This window comes from Photinus pyralis, unplaced genomic scaffold, assembly GCF_008802855.1.
Source record: "Photinus pyralis isolate 1611_PpyrPB1 unplaced genomic scaffold, Ppyr1.3 Ppyr1.4_LG1, whole genome shotgun sequence".
NCBI lineage: Eukaryota > Metazoa > Arthropoda > Insecta > Coleoptera > Lampyridae > Photinus > Photinus pyralis.
Genome location: NW_022170249.1, coordinates 42,859,987 through 42,874,915, shown reverse-complemented (window position 1 = coordinate 42,874,915; position 14,929 = coordinate 42,859,987). Strand labels below are relative to the sequence as shown.

At 38.2% G+C, this 14,929-nt stretch overlaps 1 protein-coding gene and 1 long non-coding RNA gene across 2 annotated transcripts; one reads left to right on the top strand and one right to left on the bottom strand.

The window, feature by feature from the left end:
- Positions 1-526: 526 nt before the first annotated feature.
- Positions 527-4,849, top strand: LOC116161475 (uncharacterized protein K02A2.6-like). The gene has a single exon (XM_031474832.1). The coding sequence runs from the start codon at positions 527-529 to the stop codon at positions 4,847-4,849; it is 4,323 nt and encodes a 1,440-aa protein (XP_031330692.1).
- A 3,154-nt stretch (positions 4,850-8,003) lies between these two features.
- Positions 8,004-14,929, bottom strand: LOC116160691. Its single transcript, XR_004143285.1, has 3 exons — positions 14,864-14,929; positions 8,255-8,620; positions 8,004-8,201 (listed from the first exon to the last, which is right to left on the bottom strand). It is a non-coding gene; the product is annotated as an uncharacterized LOC116160691 (long non-coding RNA).

Sequence of the window (14,929 nt, the reverse complement as noted above, 5' to 3'; positions counted from 1 at the left end):
AATAATAATAATAATAATAATAATAATATTTATTGATGTTTTACACATGGTGTTTACACAAATCATTTTAAGTATGCAATGTAAGAGACAAACGAATATAATAAATTACAAACAAACATAATAATTATACAAACTATTCCATTATGGTATATGGTGTGACCGTGCGCATGCGAGCCAAGGGGAGACAGCTCGAGAAGAGCCACGACGAGGGACTTCGAGTGACGCGCGCGCGGGGTAAACAAGGTAAGCGACAACGCTACATGGTGACAACGGTGAGATTGGTTTTTTGTTTCGGTATCGGTAAAGGTACGTACACGCGATACAAAAACTAGTGCGTTTTTTTAATCGGTGACGAACTTACACACGCGAAACAAAAGCGAAACGATAGCGATTATAAAACAAAGTGAGTGTAAATACGCAAGGAATATGTGGAGAAACTGTAAGTAATAACTTCTTTCATTTTCTCGCAACAATCGGCATTTATACGGCAAAAGTTTTATAATACGCCCAATCTAATCATAACAAAATGACGAACGATAACGCTACACACAATGACCCCTCGCATAAGGACATTAATGCAGAACATTTTGCACGTCAACAACAAATACTTACGCAGCTACTGGAACTACAGCGGCAACAAATGACGTTATCTGCCGCGACAACGAATAACGCGGCAACGGTAGCTGTACCTAATCCATCGGTCCCGCCCCCACCGACTTTTTCTTATAAAGCGGAAGAATGGGCTGAATGGAAATGCAGCTTCTATCGCTACAAACGCACTGTGTTAGTCAGCTGCTCCAGTGAGCAAACGGTCGATTATTTCATCGGGCATCTGGGTACTAAAGCGGAGAAAATTCTAAAGTCATTTCACCTTTCGACGGAAGATCAAAAAAACTTCGCTATCGTTTTAGAAAGATTCGACGCATATTTCGGCGAAAGGAAAAATTTAGTCTACGAAAGGGTCAAATTTCTTCAAAGGGTGCAAGGTTCTGATGAACCCTGCGATATATTTATAAGCGATCTAACCGCTATGGCCCAAACGTGCGAGTGGGCTCAATTAGAAGGGGAGATGATCAAATTGCGAATTATCGCGGGTTTGGCAGATAGTCGGTTGTCGATCCAATTGCAAACAAGGCCAGATGACAACGTAGACGAGGTAATCAAACGCGTTAGGTTGGCAGAATCACTCCGTAAACAACAAGCCGTAATTCGGGCAAGCGCACCAGCTCCAGCCAATGCGCCAACTCAAAGCGTAACGGAACCGGAAGAGGTTAGCGCCATCTACCACAGCAGAGGTGCCATACCAAAACAGAAACCCCATATGCAGCGACCAAATCCCCACGTTAGGACAGCTGACTACAAAAATGACACCAAATCATGTAGAAAATGCGGCCTCATTCCTCGCCACGCGTTTGCGTCGTGCCCTTCGAGAAACGACACTTGTAAAAAATGCGGCAAAATAGGACATTGGTCCACTAGATGCTTATCTAAAGTAAACAATAGACAAAACCCAAAGATTGCGAGCGTAGAAACGGCACCAGATGAGGAAGACAATTTTTTTATGGGATCGATCGACACGTCAAAACCCAAAAAACCGTGGCGCGCGATCGTTAATGTTAACGACACAAATCTAGATTTTAAATTAGATTGCGGCGCGGACGTTACGGTGATAAGATGGGACGATCTCAAAAAATTAAACAAAACACTCGTAGACGCACCAAAATCACTTATATCAGCCTCGGGCGATAAAATCCAAATTGTAGGAACGTTTGACGCAGATCTCCGGTATCGGAATCGCAAATCTCTCGAAAAAATTTACGTGGCAAAGAAATTGCGCGAGAATTTATTGGGCCGCGACGCGTTGGAAACATTGGGCATGCTATCCTGGGCAAATGTTGCGTCGATAGCAGAGCAATTTCCTACTTTGTTCGAAGGCATAGGAAACTTAGGCAAAACGTACCACATTAAAATTAAAGAAAACGCTGTACCTTTCGCAATAGCGGCAGCACGACGGGTACCGTTACATCTACGCGACGCAGTTAAAAAGCATCTCGACAAATTAGAGAATGAAAGCATCATAAGAAAGGTCAGTGTGGCAACAAACTGGTGTGCGCCTATGGTCGTCGTACCCAAGAAAAACAACAGCGTTCGAATATGCGTCGATTATACTATTCTCAATAAATCAGTACAATCAGAACGCATGATTCTACCTGAGATATCCGAATCCCTGGCTCTAATTGAAGCAGAGGCGGAATACTTCTCAAAGCTCGATGCAGCATCAGGATTTTATCACATTCCTTTAGACACAAACTCTCAGTTATTAACGACTTTTATAACGCCATTTGGACGCTACGCTTTTCAAAGGCTTCCGATGGGCATCACGTCAGCCACAGAACGCTTCCAAAGAGAGATGATGGAAACACTAGAAGGCCTAGAAGGCGTGGTCAACTTAGCGGACGACATGCTAATCTTCGGGAAAACCAAGGTAGAGCATGACCAGCGTTTGGCCCAAGTATTAGAGCGCTTGAAACAAAGAGGGTTAAGACTGAACAAGGAGAAATGTGTCTTTGGAAAGAAAAAAGTGAAATTCTTAGGTTACACGATCTCCAAAGAAGGCGTGGGAATCGATGAAGACAAAGTCAAAGCCGTACTCGAGATGCCAGCACCAAAGAATGTCAGCGGCGTGAGACAACTGCTCGGCACATTGCAAGTAAATGCAAAATTTTTACCAGAATTGGCTAACATAGCAAGCCCCATATCGCAACTTTTATCTACAAAATATGAATTTTGTTGGACAGAAAGGCAACAGGCGGCACTAGAAGCCATAAAAATCGCATTAACTTCAGCACCGGTATTATCTCACTTTTCTCCTAACAGCAACACAAGAGTAGCAGCCGACGCATCGTCATTCGGTCTTGGAGCCGTACTGGAACAAGAGCAAAAAGATGGCACTTGGAAACCCGTCTCCTATGCATCACGAAAAATGTCCGAAACGGAATCCAGATACGCACAGATAGAGAGAGAGGCACTAGCGGCTACATGGGCCTGTGAGAAATTTCAAATGTACTTGCTAGGCAAACATTTTAGTCTGCGCACAGACCACAAGCCGTTGGTCCAACTGTTGGGAACAAAGCCACTATCGGATTTGTCTGCACGGCTACAAAGGTTTAGAATGCGCCTCATGCAATACTCTTATAACGTCGAATACATTCCTGGAAAGAAAATGATCATTGCCGATATGCTTTCTAGAGCGCCGATAGAATCGACCGATCCCGGCAGCGACGCGCTTTTAATCGATGAAGTCGAAGCGTTTGCGCAACACATAGGAGAAACTTTACCATTTTCCGACGCTCGTCTACAAAGGATTCGCGAAGCACAAGTCTCCGATCCACAAACGAAAAGAGTGAGGGAATACATCGTCAAAGGCTGGCCCACGAAAAAACGTATGACCCCAGAAGACCGATCATTTCACCAGTTTGAAGGTCAAATGGCGATACTGAACGATCTACTAATGCGAGGCAACAGAGTGTTCATACCGAGAGACTACAGGTCAGAAATCCTCGACCAAATACACGTAGGACACCTGGGCATAACGAAATGCAAAAGTCGAGCAAAGGAGACGGTTTGGTGGCCTGGAATAAACTCTCACATTGAAGACAAGATAAGCAATTGCAATATTTGCATTGAGCACAGGACTCCACCAACCGAAAAATTAAAACCGTCTGAGACACCAGAATATCCGTGGCAGATGATCGGGGCGGACTTGTGTAAAGTAGCGGGAAGAACTTACATAGTCGCAGTGGACTATTGGTCAAGATACCTGGAAGTAGCCAACATGAAATCCGAGACAGCGGAAGAAGCCATAGCAAAACTAAGAACTTTCATGGCAAGATGGGGAATTCCGGAAATTCTAAGAACCGATAACGGACCATGCTTCCGGGGTAACAAATTTAAAGACTTTGCTGAGAAATATGGATTTCAGCACATCACCAGCAGTCCGCTATACCCCCAATCAAACGGTCAAGCAGAAGCAGCCGTCAAAATAGCCAAGAAAATTTTAACGAAATGCGAAGACCCAAATCTAGGATTGCTGAGCTACCGCACAGCGAAACTAAGCTGCGGATTGTCACCATCAGAGCTTATAATGGGCAGAACACCAAGGTCCAACGTACCAGCAAATAAAAGCCTGTACATACCGACATGGTCATACCTGCAATCATATAAACGCAAAAGAGAGGTGGAAAAAGCAAAATACGCGGCAGATTTCAACATTCGCCACAGAGCGCGGTCAGTCTCCCCACTTGGGATCGGCAAACAAGTATGGATCACGAACGCAAAGAAATATGGCGTAGTCGTGAACAAGGGACCGGAACCCAGAACGTACATAATAGCAGCAGACAATAATGTCTACAGGAGAAATAGATCACACCTCATAGGAGTCACGAACATACCAATTCAGCAACAAGAAGACCTAGATATAGATCTACCAGAAGACTCCCAACAAATATCACGGGAAGAGGGGAAGGAGATGAAAGATGACAACAGAGGCCGAGAGAACGCAACCATCGTCGAAACAGAAGCTGGAGAAGGTAGCCAAGCAGAAGAAAACGGAAGAGACCAGCAACGCACAATCGTTGCGGAAACGGAAGAGAGCGCGAGGCAGAAGGAAAATGAGGCCACCGCACCAAGTCCTACAGAAAACGCGACCGCAGTAGGAGGGAAAATAGAGGCCAATACCAGGGCACATCAAGAAAAGTCAAACGCGCACCACCAATATGTAACTCGTTCAGGGCGCCTAGTTAAACCGCCGCGAAATATATGCAACTGCACCAGCGGGTGCAATCACTAAAGGCCGCTGCGATATTTTCCCCAAAATACTAGTCATTGTGTACGTATAGTTAAAAGGACCAAAAGTGTGTGCGTGTATTTAAATCAAGTGTATTGTAAATAATAAGTGTGACTGTTGAACATAAGCATGTGCATGTTTAGTATTAGTGTTAGACAAGCCGGGAACATGACGTCCGGTTCGAACACCCTACAGAAGGGGGGATGTGGTATATGGTGTGACCGTGCGCATGCGAGCCAAGGGGAGACAGCTCGAGAAGAGCCACGACGAGGGACTTCGAGTGACGCGCGCGCGGGGTAAACAAGGTAAGCGACAACGCTACACATTATATCACAACATTTATTCGTCAAAAATTCTTCTAGTGAACAGAAAGCCTTTTTTATTAGATATGATTTAATTTTAGATTTAAACTCCATTTCATTGTAATGTTTGAGAGCGGTGGGCAACATTTTAAAAAATTTTATGGCTAAAAAATTAGGGCCGTACTGACTTTTTTTAAGACGTAAATAAGTGAAATAATGAAATAATTGTGAAAGTCCGAGTGGCATTTAAATTTTTGGCAATTACTTTTCATATAAATCATACAGGTATACCTATATGTAAAGTGAGGGTAAGGTTAATATTTCCAAATCTGTGAAGGCTTGCCTGCAATCAGATTGATATAGTCTAGGTTAGCCAATATTCTAACCACTCTTCTTTGTATTTTAAAAAGAGACAGTAAAATGTTGATTGCTAAACCTTCTTTATAATGATTGTGGAATAATCTGCAATTGCCAAAATACGAGGTCAAGTGAAAAAAGTTATCGGACCTAACCTAATTTTCTTAAATTGAACACCCTATACAGGGTGGTGTTTTTAAGTGGACCATTAGAAGTATCTCAGCAACGGTTTGAAATTTCGATTCGGGATACCATTACCTTTTTTGAATAATCGATCATAAAAGAATCATTTAAAAATGTTTTCAAGATGGCCGATTTTACGGTTGTATCAGTACAATACCGGAACTTTCTTATTTCAAATGGCAGTATCTTTTGTAAAATCCGAAACTAAATCTAACTCTTTTGGCGAGAAAAAAATTAAAGAACCAATGCAAATTTCATCACTTTTTTTAGGGGTGGCTCCCAAACGAAACACATTGGTTTATTTGGAAAGTGCTTGTTTTGATCCCCTTTTCTACCCAATTTTTATTTTACATACTTACAATGTAACACCCTGTATAGCCAATGCAGCAATAAGTAACCCACTAATGGACGAGCTGCTTAGCGAATTCATTCATTTTATCTGTGTGTGCACATGATAACGGGCGAACGGTTTCGAATTTTCCAATTATGTTTTTAGTAGTATTTATCAGCACCCAAGGAAGAACTGATAAATTTTCAGTGACCCAGGAGCTCGTTGGCTATATTTGTTACAGAAGAATGGACGGACGGGAGCTCCACAGTCACTGAAAATTTAATCCGTTTATCCTTGAGTGATGATAAACATAATACTGAAAACAAAATGAAAATTGGAAAATCGAAACCGTTATTATGTACACGGACAGAAATCATGAATGCTCGCTTATCCCAGCTCTGGATCGCTCGTTGATAAGCGCCGTTTCTTTCCAAATAGATGATATAGAGTAGTCTGTGAAGAATTTGATCCCATATGATAGAAGAGGATGCAGTATGTGTATGGTAACTACGCGACCCTTGAATAGTCGAGAGTGTTCATGCTATTTGTTCGTGTAGTTGAGAAGGATAGCAATAGACTACTAAATATGTACTAACAATCATTTTGGAACAGTTGATCTTAATTGTTAGAATTGAAATTGAGCAACTCTGCCGACTCTGTGATATCCATATTATATTTACCTTCTTTTTTTTTTAAGTCTACCATCAGTTGCTCCAAAACAGTGCTCAGTACTTTACTAGTCTATAGCTATCCTTCACAATTACACAAATGGCATGCACAGGGGTGACCTAATGCTTCTATCGTAAAGGACAATAATAATAATCTTTAATTCAAGGACAGTTCACTCGGACTTCTAGGTCGTACATCTTCACTGGCATCAAGATTTCAATTTTTAAAGTTCACCACCGTCATTCTGGGCAAATTCTTCGCAGACAACCTTACATCATCCTGGAAAAAGTTTAAGAATGAAACTAATTGTGTACAATATTATATTTTTGTAATCAGGAAATACAGGACTAAGCAAAACTAAAAAAATATAGTGTCCTTTATTAAAGATATTTAAAACGCATCTTGTTGGGAATACCCTGTATATTGATTCAATCAGTTACTATACAGGATGTCTTAAATTGAGTAGGATAACATGGTTATCTTTGTTATTATTATACTTGCAGATTCGGTTAAATTGGCCAAGTTGTGTAGTTTTTGATGCTGATTGATATTCCGATGAGATATTTTGAAAAACAAGTTGTAAATCAGCATATGCATGATGAAAGCGCATTTTTGGTAACGCAGATCAGTATTTCATTAGCAAAGTTTAAAATTATCGATCTTACGACTAATCTAACTCAAAATAGTGCACATCTACATTACATCAGAAAGCTTTTAGTGAAAATTTGTCTCTAGTTATTGCAATTGCCGAGATCTCAGTCAGAGAGCCAGCCAGCCATAACGAATATAATAGCGTATTTTTTTTCAAAAATGCGCTAAAAATAAGCCCGAAAAAAATTACAAAACCAGTGATACTAAACACTTAGTAGGTATTTCATTTGGGAATCAACCTTGCATTTTCGCCTCAAAGTTTACTGTTTATTATGATTGAAACCAAATTTGTTTGTTTAATGCCTCGCCTAGTCACCATCAACAAGCCATGGACACTGTAAATATTGAGAGTACACTGCACGTATACGTATCTCGCTCACACTCAAGCGGATGTATCTGTAATTCGCTAACACTTGGTACCTGAGAATTGGCCTTCGGCCCAAGCTAGGGGTATGTGTACGCTCATACTATTCTATTGTACATATTTTGTCCAGCAGAAAATAAGTAAGGTCTGAGGGCCCTGGGATCTTGGAATATTTTCTTGCTCTATGTCTATGGACTACAAATAGGTAGGTACATTACAAACCGTATCGAGAGCCTTATAACTGACTTAAGGGACTGTACAGCATCAGTAGAAATTTGTTTCTCATTATGAGTATGACTGATAATTAAGGTGCATTTCCCCACTACAAATAAAAAAAAAAAAAGAAAAAAAAAAGAATAATTTAAAAAAAGCAATTCACCTACCTATCACAAACACGTTTTCTGTTAACACGCATCCGGCATGCTGATGTTTTCAACAAACATTGCCATCAGATTTCATGCAAAGATCTGTCCTCTGCAATCAGTTCCTCCCATTTCACTGTAAATATTCAATACATAATGTTTTTGAAACATGTTTGCCACTCTACATACCTGCACACTGCCATTATGGGAAGAACTTTTCATTTATTCCATTCATTGTTAAGGGTGAAGGGAAATGTGGTTCCAATTCTGAAACCTGGCAATGGAACTACGACTATTCACTTGTATGGAGACTTTATCCGCGTATGCTTGAACATGAGAATTTCAGATCCATAGAGGACAGCCATGAGTTGGAAAGCAAAGAACTGAGGTATCTGGATTGTCCCATGAAGTTCCGTAGACGCCCACGAGGACTCGTATCCACATCCGCAACCACTGTAGTCGATAGAATAATGTAAGTAAAAGTGAAGTGGGCTCTGCATCCACTAAATCCGCTGGACCCACAACACGAGATGCAACGTCTTCAATAGCAAATATCTGAAAAATATTAGAAACTTTAGTAAATTGTTGGTTCTTTGAATGTTCGTAATTGTAACAGTTTCATTTCATTGAACAGTTTTTGTACCTAAACTGTGATTCAACTAAGAAGTAGGCAGTAATTCAGTTTTTGAAATGTTTATCAAATTTGAAACCTATACTGATAAAACATATTTCACTGGAAATTTAAAAGAATAACGAACAAGCTTGAAAAGGAGCTTGAAAGAGATCTATCTAAGTAAGGATCATTTTTATAAAAGCTATTTAAATTCAACAATTAGTAAAAAAAATAATAAAAACTATTCGATGGTATCTGGAAAGGCTGTCCTTAAAATAGGATACTTTCTCATTGCCACTATTTGAGCAAAACAGCGTTGAGAGGTTTTAAAAACAAAGGTTTCGTTTCGAAGAAATTATCGTCAACTTTATTTTTTTATATATGGCCAGTAAAAAAGTTCATACTGTATTGAGTACCTACATTTTTTATTACGAATACAACGAGATGCACGGCACAAAAAATCAAAAGTTGAAAACTTGGTTTCTAATGCAGCGTGAAATGTGGCGAGTGTTACCTACAGTCTTGCGAAAATACTTAATTTTTGTCTAATGTATTTAATGAATAATACGCATGGGGCAAATTTTTAATTTTCCATATTCCATATTTTGAAGATGATTTTTTCGAAACAAAACGTTGATTTAAAAACCTCTAAACGCTGTCTTGCTCAAATAGTGGCAATGAGAAAGTATTTTTTTCTGTAACTGCTCGAATAACATCAGGAAAAATTACAAAATCGGCAAATTTCGGTTTACCTGGAATATCTTCGATAGTAATCGTAATTTTCCCCTAATTTGACCATCATCATGTCTTCTATGGTTTCCGACATCACCATGGTAGACCTCCTTATTATATTTTTTTATTAAAAAGATAATTATATACACTGTGTCCAGGATAAGGATGTCTATCATGGGGATCTCCGAAACCATATAGATAGAAGATACGACGATTGTCAAATTAGAGAAAAGATGCGTAATTAAACAGTTATTATAATTCTTTCAAGAAAACCAAAAAATTCCCATTACTTCCGAAGATATGCCAGAAAAAAACGAAATTTGCCGATTTCGTTTTTATTTTTCTCTAATGATATTTGAACAGATACAAAAAAAGAACTCTTATGCATTGCCACTTTTTAAGTGCTGAAAGATTTTCAATACAACGTTTCGTTTTGGAAAACTCATCATCAACTTTATTGTTTTATATGGCCCGTAAAAAAGTACATACTATTAGTGAGTAGCATTTTGGAAATATGTGATGGTGCCGGGTGCGCCATCTCGTTGGATGGTAAAGTCGGGACTAATATTTTCAATATCAGAAGGCATGCTGCTTAAAATATTAATCGACGACTGATAAATTAAAAAATCAGGTGTCAAATTACTGACAGAATAGCTTCCTAGCTGAAACCAAAAATTGCCAACATATGTTTTTTTACGCATGCATTTTGTTTGCTTTTATTAGAGGGACCTACCATCCAATTTTCGTTAAAATTGCTCCATAAATAAGAAAGTTGGATGTTGCACATGCGCAACTCAATTTTTTGCGCATGCATTTTGTTAGCTTTTATTAAAAGGGCCTACCATCTAAATTTCGTTAAAATTGTTCCATAAATAAGAAAGTTGCATTTCTGCGCATGCGCAACACGATTTTTGCGCATGCATTTTGTTTGCTTTTATTAGAGGGTCCTACCATCCAAATTTCGTTAAAATTGCTCCATAAATAAGAAAGCTGGATGTTGCACATGCGCAACTCGATTTTTTGCGCATGCATTTTGTTTTCTTTTATTAGGAGGACCTACCATCCAAATTTCGTTTTAAATGTTCCATAAATAAGAAAATTGCATTTCTGCGCATGCGCAACACGATTTTTGCGCATGAATTTTGTTTGCTTTTATTAAAGGGACTTACCATAGAAATTTCGTTTAAATTGCTTCAGAAACAAGATCGTTGCGTTTTGCACATATGCAACACAATTTTTTGACTTTGACAATTTTTTCTCCGTTTTTTGATAATATAACCCGGCCCAATTTTTTGTAGGTTGTACACAGGAAAATAAGGTCTTCCAAATAATAGAATAAAAATTTTAGGTTGCTATTTGAAAAAAAAAGTTCGATGCCGTTACAGCGCTCCAAAATTTTTTTTCAAAAATCCGGCCCGTTATTTTTCTGTTCGGTATGCCTAAAACATATATACAAAATTTCAACAAAATCCGTCGAGCCGTTTTCTCAGAAAATTGCCAACAAACGTACGTACGTACGTACATACAGACGAAAAAAAATTTTATTCTTTAAAAGTTGCTTAAAATGGTCTAAAACGTCGACATTTGATGAAATTTTGAAATGTTCAAAAAACGGCTATCGCAATAGCTACCTAGCACATGCTAGGAAGCTAAAAATTTGATAATTTGAATCGACATAAATTTGAAACGTCCGCCATTTTCAATGTTTTTACCAGTTTACTAGAAACAAAAGGGATCAAGTAGAACATTGCCGAGTTGGCATGACGCAATAAGTATGATCACGATTCACAACCTCATTTCATTTCCCCTCACATTTGACTTAAGACTTGCAAATAAACCGAGGGTCCAACGTGTTTCGTTTGGGAAACACCCTAAAAAAAGTGGGTGAAATTTGCATTTCTTTTTTATTTTTTCTCAGCAACGATAAGAGTTAGAAAGACTAGTGACACGTCTTTGAACAGGTTTTGGCTCGGGTCTTGGGGTATGCCCTTTCCCATTTTGCAATTTTTTTCAAAATTCCTACCACAAATGGGCCACTCCTAAATGGCGGTGAGAAAAAGGTTCTGATTTCGACGAAATTTGATATCTGGGGTTTTTAAACATGAAAACCACGAATCTGAAATTAGTTTTTGAAAATTAAAATAAAAAGATTTTTTATTTTTTTGAAATCAGGATATATTCTCTATTAGAAGACCTAAATCTTTAAAATGGCTCCCATAACAAAAATAAAAGTTGGTATCGATATAAAATAAAGTACCTATTATATTAATGATAACGAACATTCATTTCCAGCAATTCCATCATCTAAATTCTAAAAGAGCAGAAAAGTTCCCTAAAGAAACTCTGTTTGGTTCTTAAATACCTCCCCAAACAGCGATCCAAAAATCAAAAAATCCCTTTAGGCTCGGCCGATCAGGTGTAGGTAGATTTCTGTGTCCGCCGTTTTGTTCCAATAAGGCGGAATTGGCTGGTTCACCAACTTGACCGATATATTTATGCGTTACACCGATTGAATTAAAAAATTCAATTATTTTCTGAAATAAAAACAATGGATTGCTGCCTTATTAAACAACTTTCATATAGAAAATTTTGTATACAGTCGATATTTACAGAGATATATACTATATTCCATACATAATGGGCACCCTGTATACTGGTACCATTACAATAGGTAGAAGAAATCTACCTAAAACGTCAATTATGTTATTTTTCGCCATATTTAGGAAACTTTAGAAAGGGGGACAATTTTGTTTTTTTATTTCATTTAGGTAAAACTCGAGGATCATTTTTGTCTGTTTAACCAACTCTCTATCCGTAATAAACGAGATCTCAGGAATTTGATAAAACCTAACATCCGATTACATTGAATTCTGTGGGAATTTAAACAATATCGGTTTTAGTAATACAAGCGGCATATACAGCAAATTTTTTTTTATTTTAATTTAAAACGCATTTCACAAATAATTTCAGAATTGTTAAAAGTTCCCATAATGCAATTTTTTCTTTTAGTATTTGCTTTTGCGTTAGGAAGCTGTTCTGTCTAGAATTTGGTAATTGGTTTATCAGGTTTTCTCTTTTTAGCTATCAAAATATTCGTAGAAAAATATTCTTTTTTCCGAACTAAATGAGCCATAGTGTGTCCATTTGAAAAAATGGATTAAAAGAAAAAAGCTATGATTTTTCAAGGTTTTAAAGCGTCTCTAAGTGTAATGCTAATGACATACTAGGCGACATGCCGCTCGCGACAGCGACATGTCGCAAAATGGAGCGACAAATATTTTGCAGCGACCTGCATTGTTTAATGGCTAAAGGCATAGTATAGCGACTTGCAGTCGTCGCGACAGATGTGTCGCGCCTTGTCGTCGGAAATGCGGCGCGACTGAATTAGGGGGGCACATAGAAACAGGTTTGTGATGACATACTGGACCGCGATTTGCCGCATTTGCGGCGCGACAGTTTAAGTTTAAACAACAAAAATGTCCGTTGTTGATAAATTATTTAGCCTTGTTAAGCGGTGGTATGGGTGAACAGAATATTTCCTCACTCGCGTGTTCTGCAGTTGACCTTCTGCTTCGGCTGCACAATCAGCAACCACATTAAGGAAGTGTACGTTCTCCATACTGGGTGTGCCAACTGAAGGAGCAGGGTTGCAGGGTAAAATAACACCTTCTTCATGAGAATCGTGATTTGTCGTCTTTTTTGTCGTTCAAAACCGCTAAAAGTAGCTGTCGCGAGCGACATATCGCTTAAGTATGTCATCCGCTCGTTTTTGCGACATTGACGCTCGATGTCGCTGTCGCGAGCGGCATGCCGCCTAGTATGTCATTACACTAATGTGTACAAAAACAAGTAAAAAGGTTTTCGTCCTAAGGCGAGTAACTTCAACGCATTTTCTATGAATGATCAGTACTTCCCAAAAGGTCATAGCTATGTGCGCTGTGATTTTCTTTGCTAGAGGCATATATGGTTAAAATTTCAAAGAAATATCTCCATAAACAAAAAAGTTGGCGTTGCGTAGTTCGCGCATGAGCACATTTAATTTATGCAATATCAGTTATGTTTGCCTTTAACAGAATCCTCTGTGATTAAAATTTCAAAAAGATATCTCGATAAATAACCATTGATTGCGCATTAATCTGATGTTTGCAATATGCGATACGTTTGTTTACACTAAAAGCAACTGTGGTTAAAATGTCAAAGAAATATCCCCATAAATAAGAAAGATGTCTGCGCATGCGCACAACCGATTTTTACTATATGCGATATATTTGCCTTCACCAGAAGTATCTGTGGTTAAAATTTCAACAAAATATATTAATAAATAAGGAAGTTGACATTGCGCAGTTTAATTGTGAAGATTTTCCTTGGCTCAGGTGCTAGAGCTATTATACGCTACCGAATGCAAAAATGCTTCGTTGGAAAATGCGCTAAAAATTAACCATCAAAGTGACAATGTTAGGTGTCATTGTATTCAGAATGCCATTTTGTATCGCCTTGACCACTTTTTTTTATTTACTTTACTTTTTGGAAAAAATGCATTCTTCATAAAAATTGTTGCTTCTCTAAAATGGTTATCATCGTTTATACCTTTCTAAATTTCCCTACCGTTTCAAAGAGAAATACGAAATTATGGTTGAATTCCAAAAAGTCAAACGAAATTTGAAGGCCGTCCGGCACACCTTCAAGGTATAGGCTACCTACGCAAAAAATTCCAGGACTCTAGGACCATTCCCCTAGAAGTAGTTCAAAACGGTAGAAGTGGGTCCGAACGGACGGACGGACAAAATGCAAACAATAGCACATTTTTTTAATTCTTAAACAATACGCTAAAAAAGTTATATATAGGCGACTCAGTTTTGAAAATCATCCGGTATCGTATACGCCCTTTCAGAATTGTGTTTCATTTAACCCCCAAACGATTTAACATTGTTAATATAATCTTTCCGGGGCATTTTTTTTTGTCGAAGTTTATACTAATTTTTGAATTTAAATATTAACTTTTGCTGTTTGCTACCTTTTATAAAAACCTTTTTCGTTGTTCTTTTAAACATTTCAATTTGAATACGTTTTATCAATATACCTTGGTTTCAAATTTCATCAAAAGTTGAACAATTAGGTTCCAAATAAATTTGACCCATCATGGTTAGGTTTTAGTTTAGGTGGGGAAATCTAAGTTTTCATACTCCAACCCCCGTTTCTTCTATTGTACCTACCTAGTACCTATTCTACCAAAGAGGAGTTAATATTTTAATGGCACACAAATGTCTTCATTTACATTTACAATAACTCATCAATAGCGTACCGATGTTAACAAAAATTGGAAGAAAAAATGGACGTCATCGTCTAAAAATGCACGTGTATGATTGTAAAGTAAGGAGTATTTCAGTAAGCAAAGAGAAATTCCAATAGTGACGTGGATAGAGAAATATAAATACAAATTAGAAATTACTCACTGTTTTGGACGATTACAAAATATTCCATAAATGCCTACAACCAACTATCTTACAACCAAAGACAAA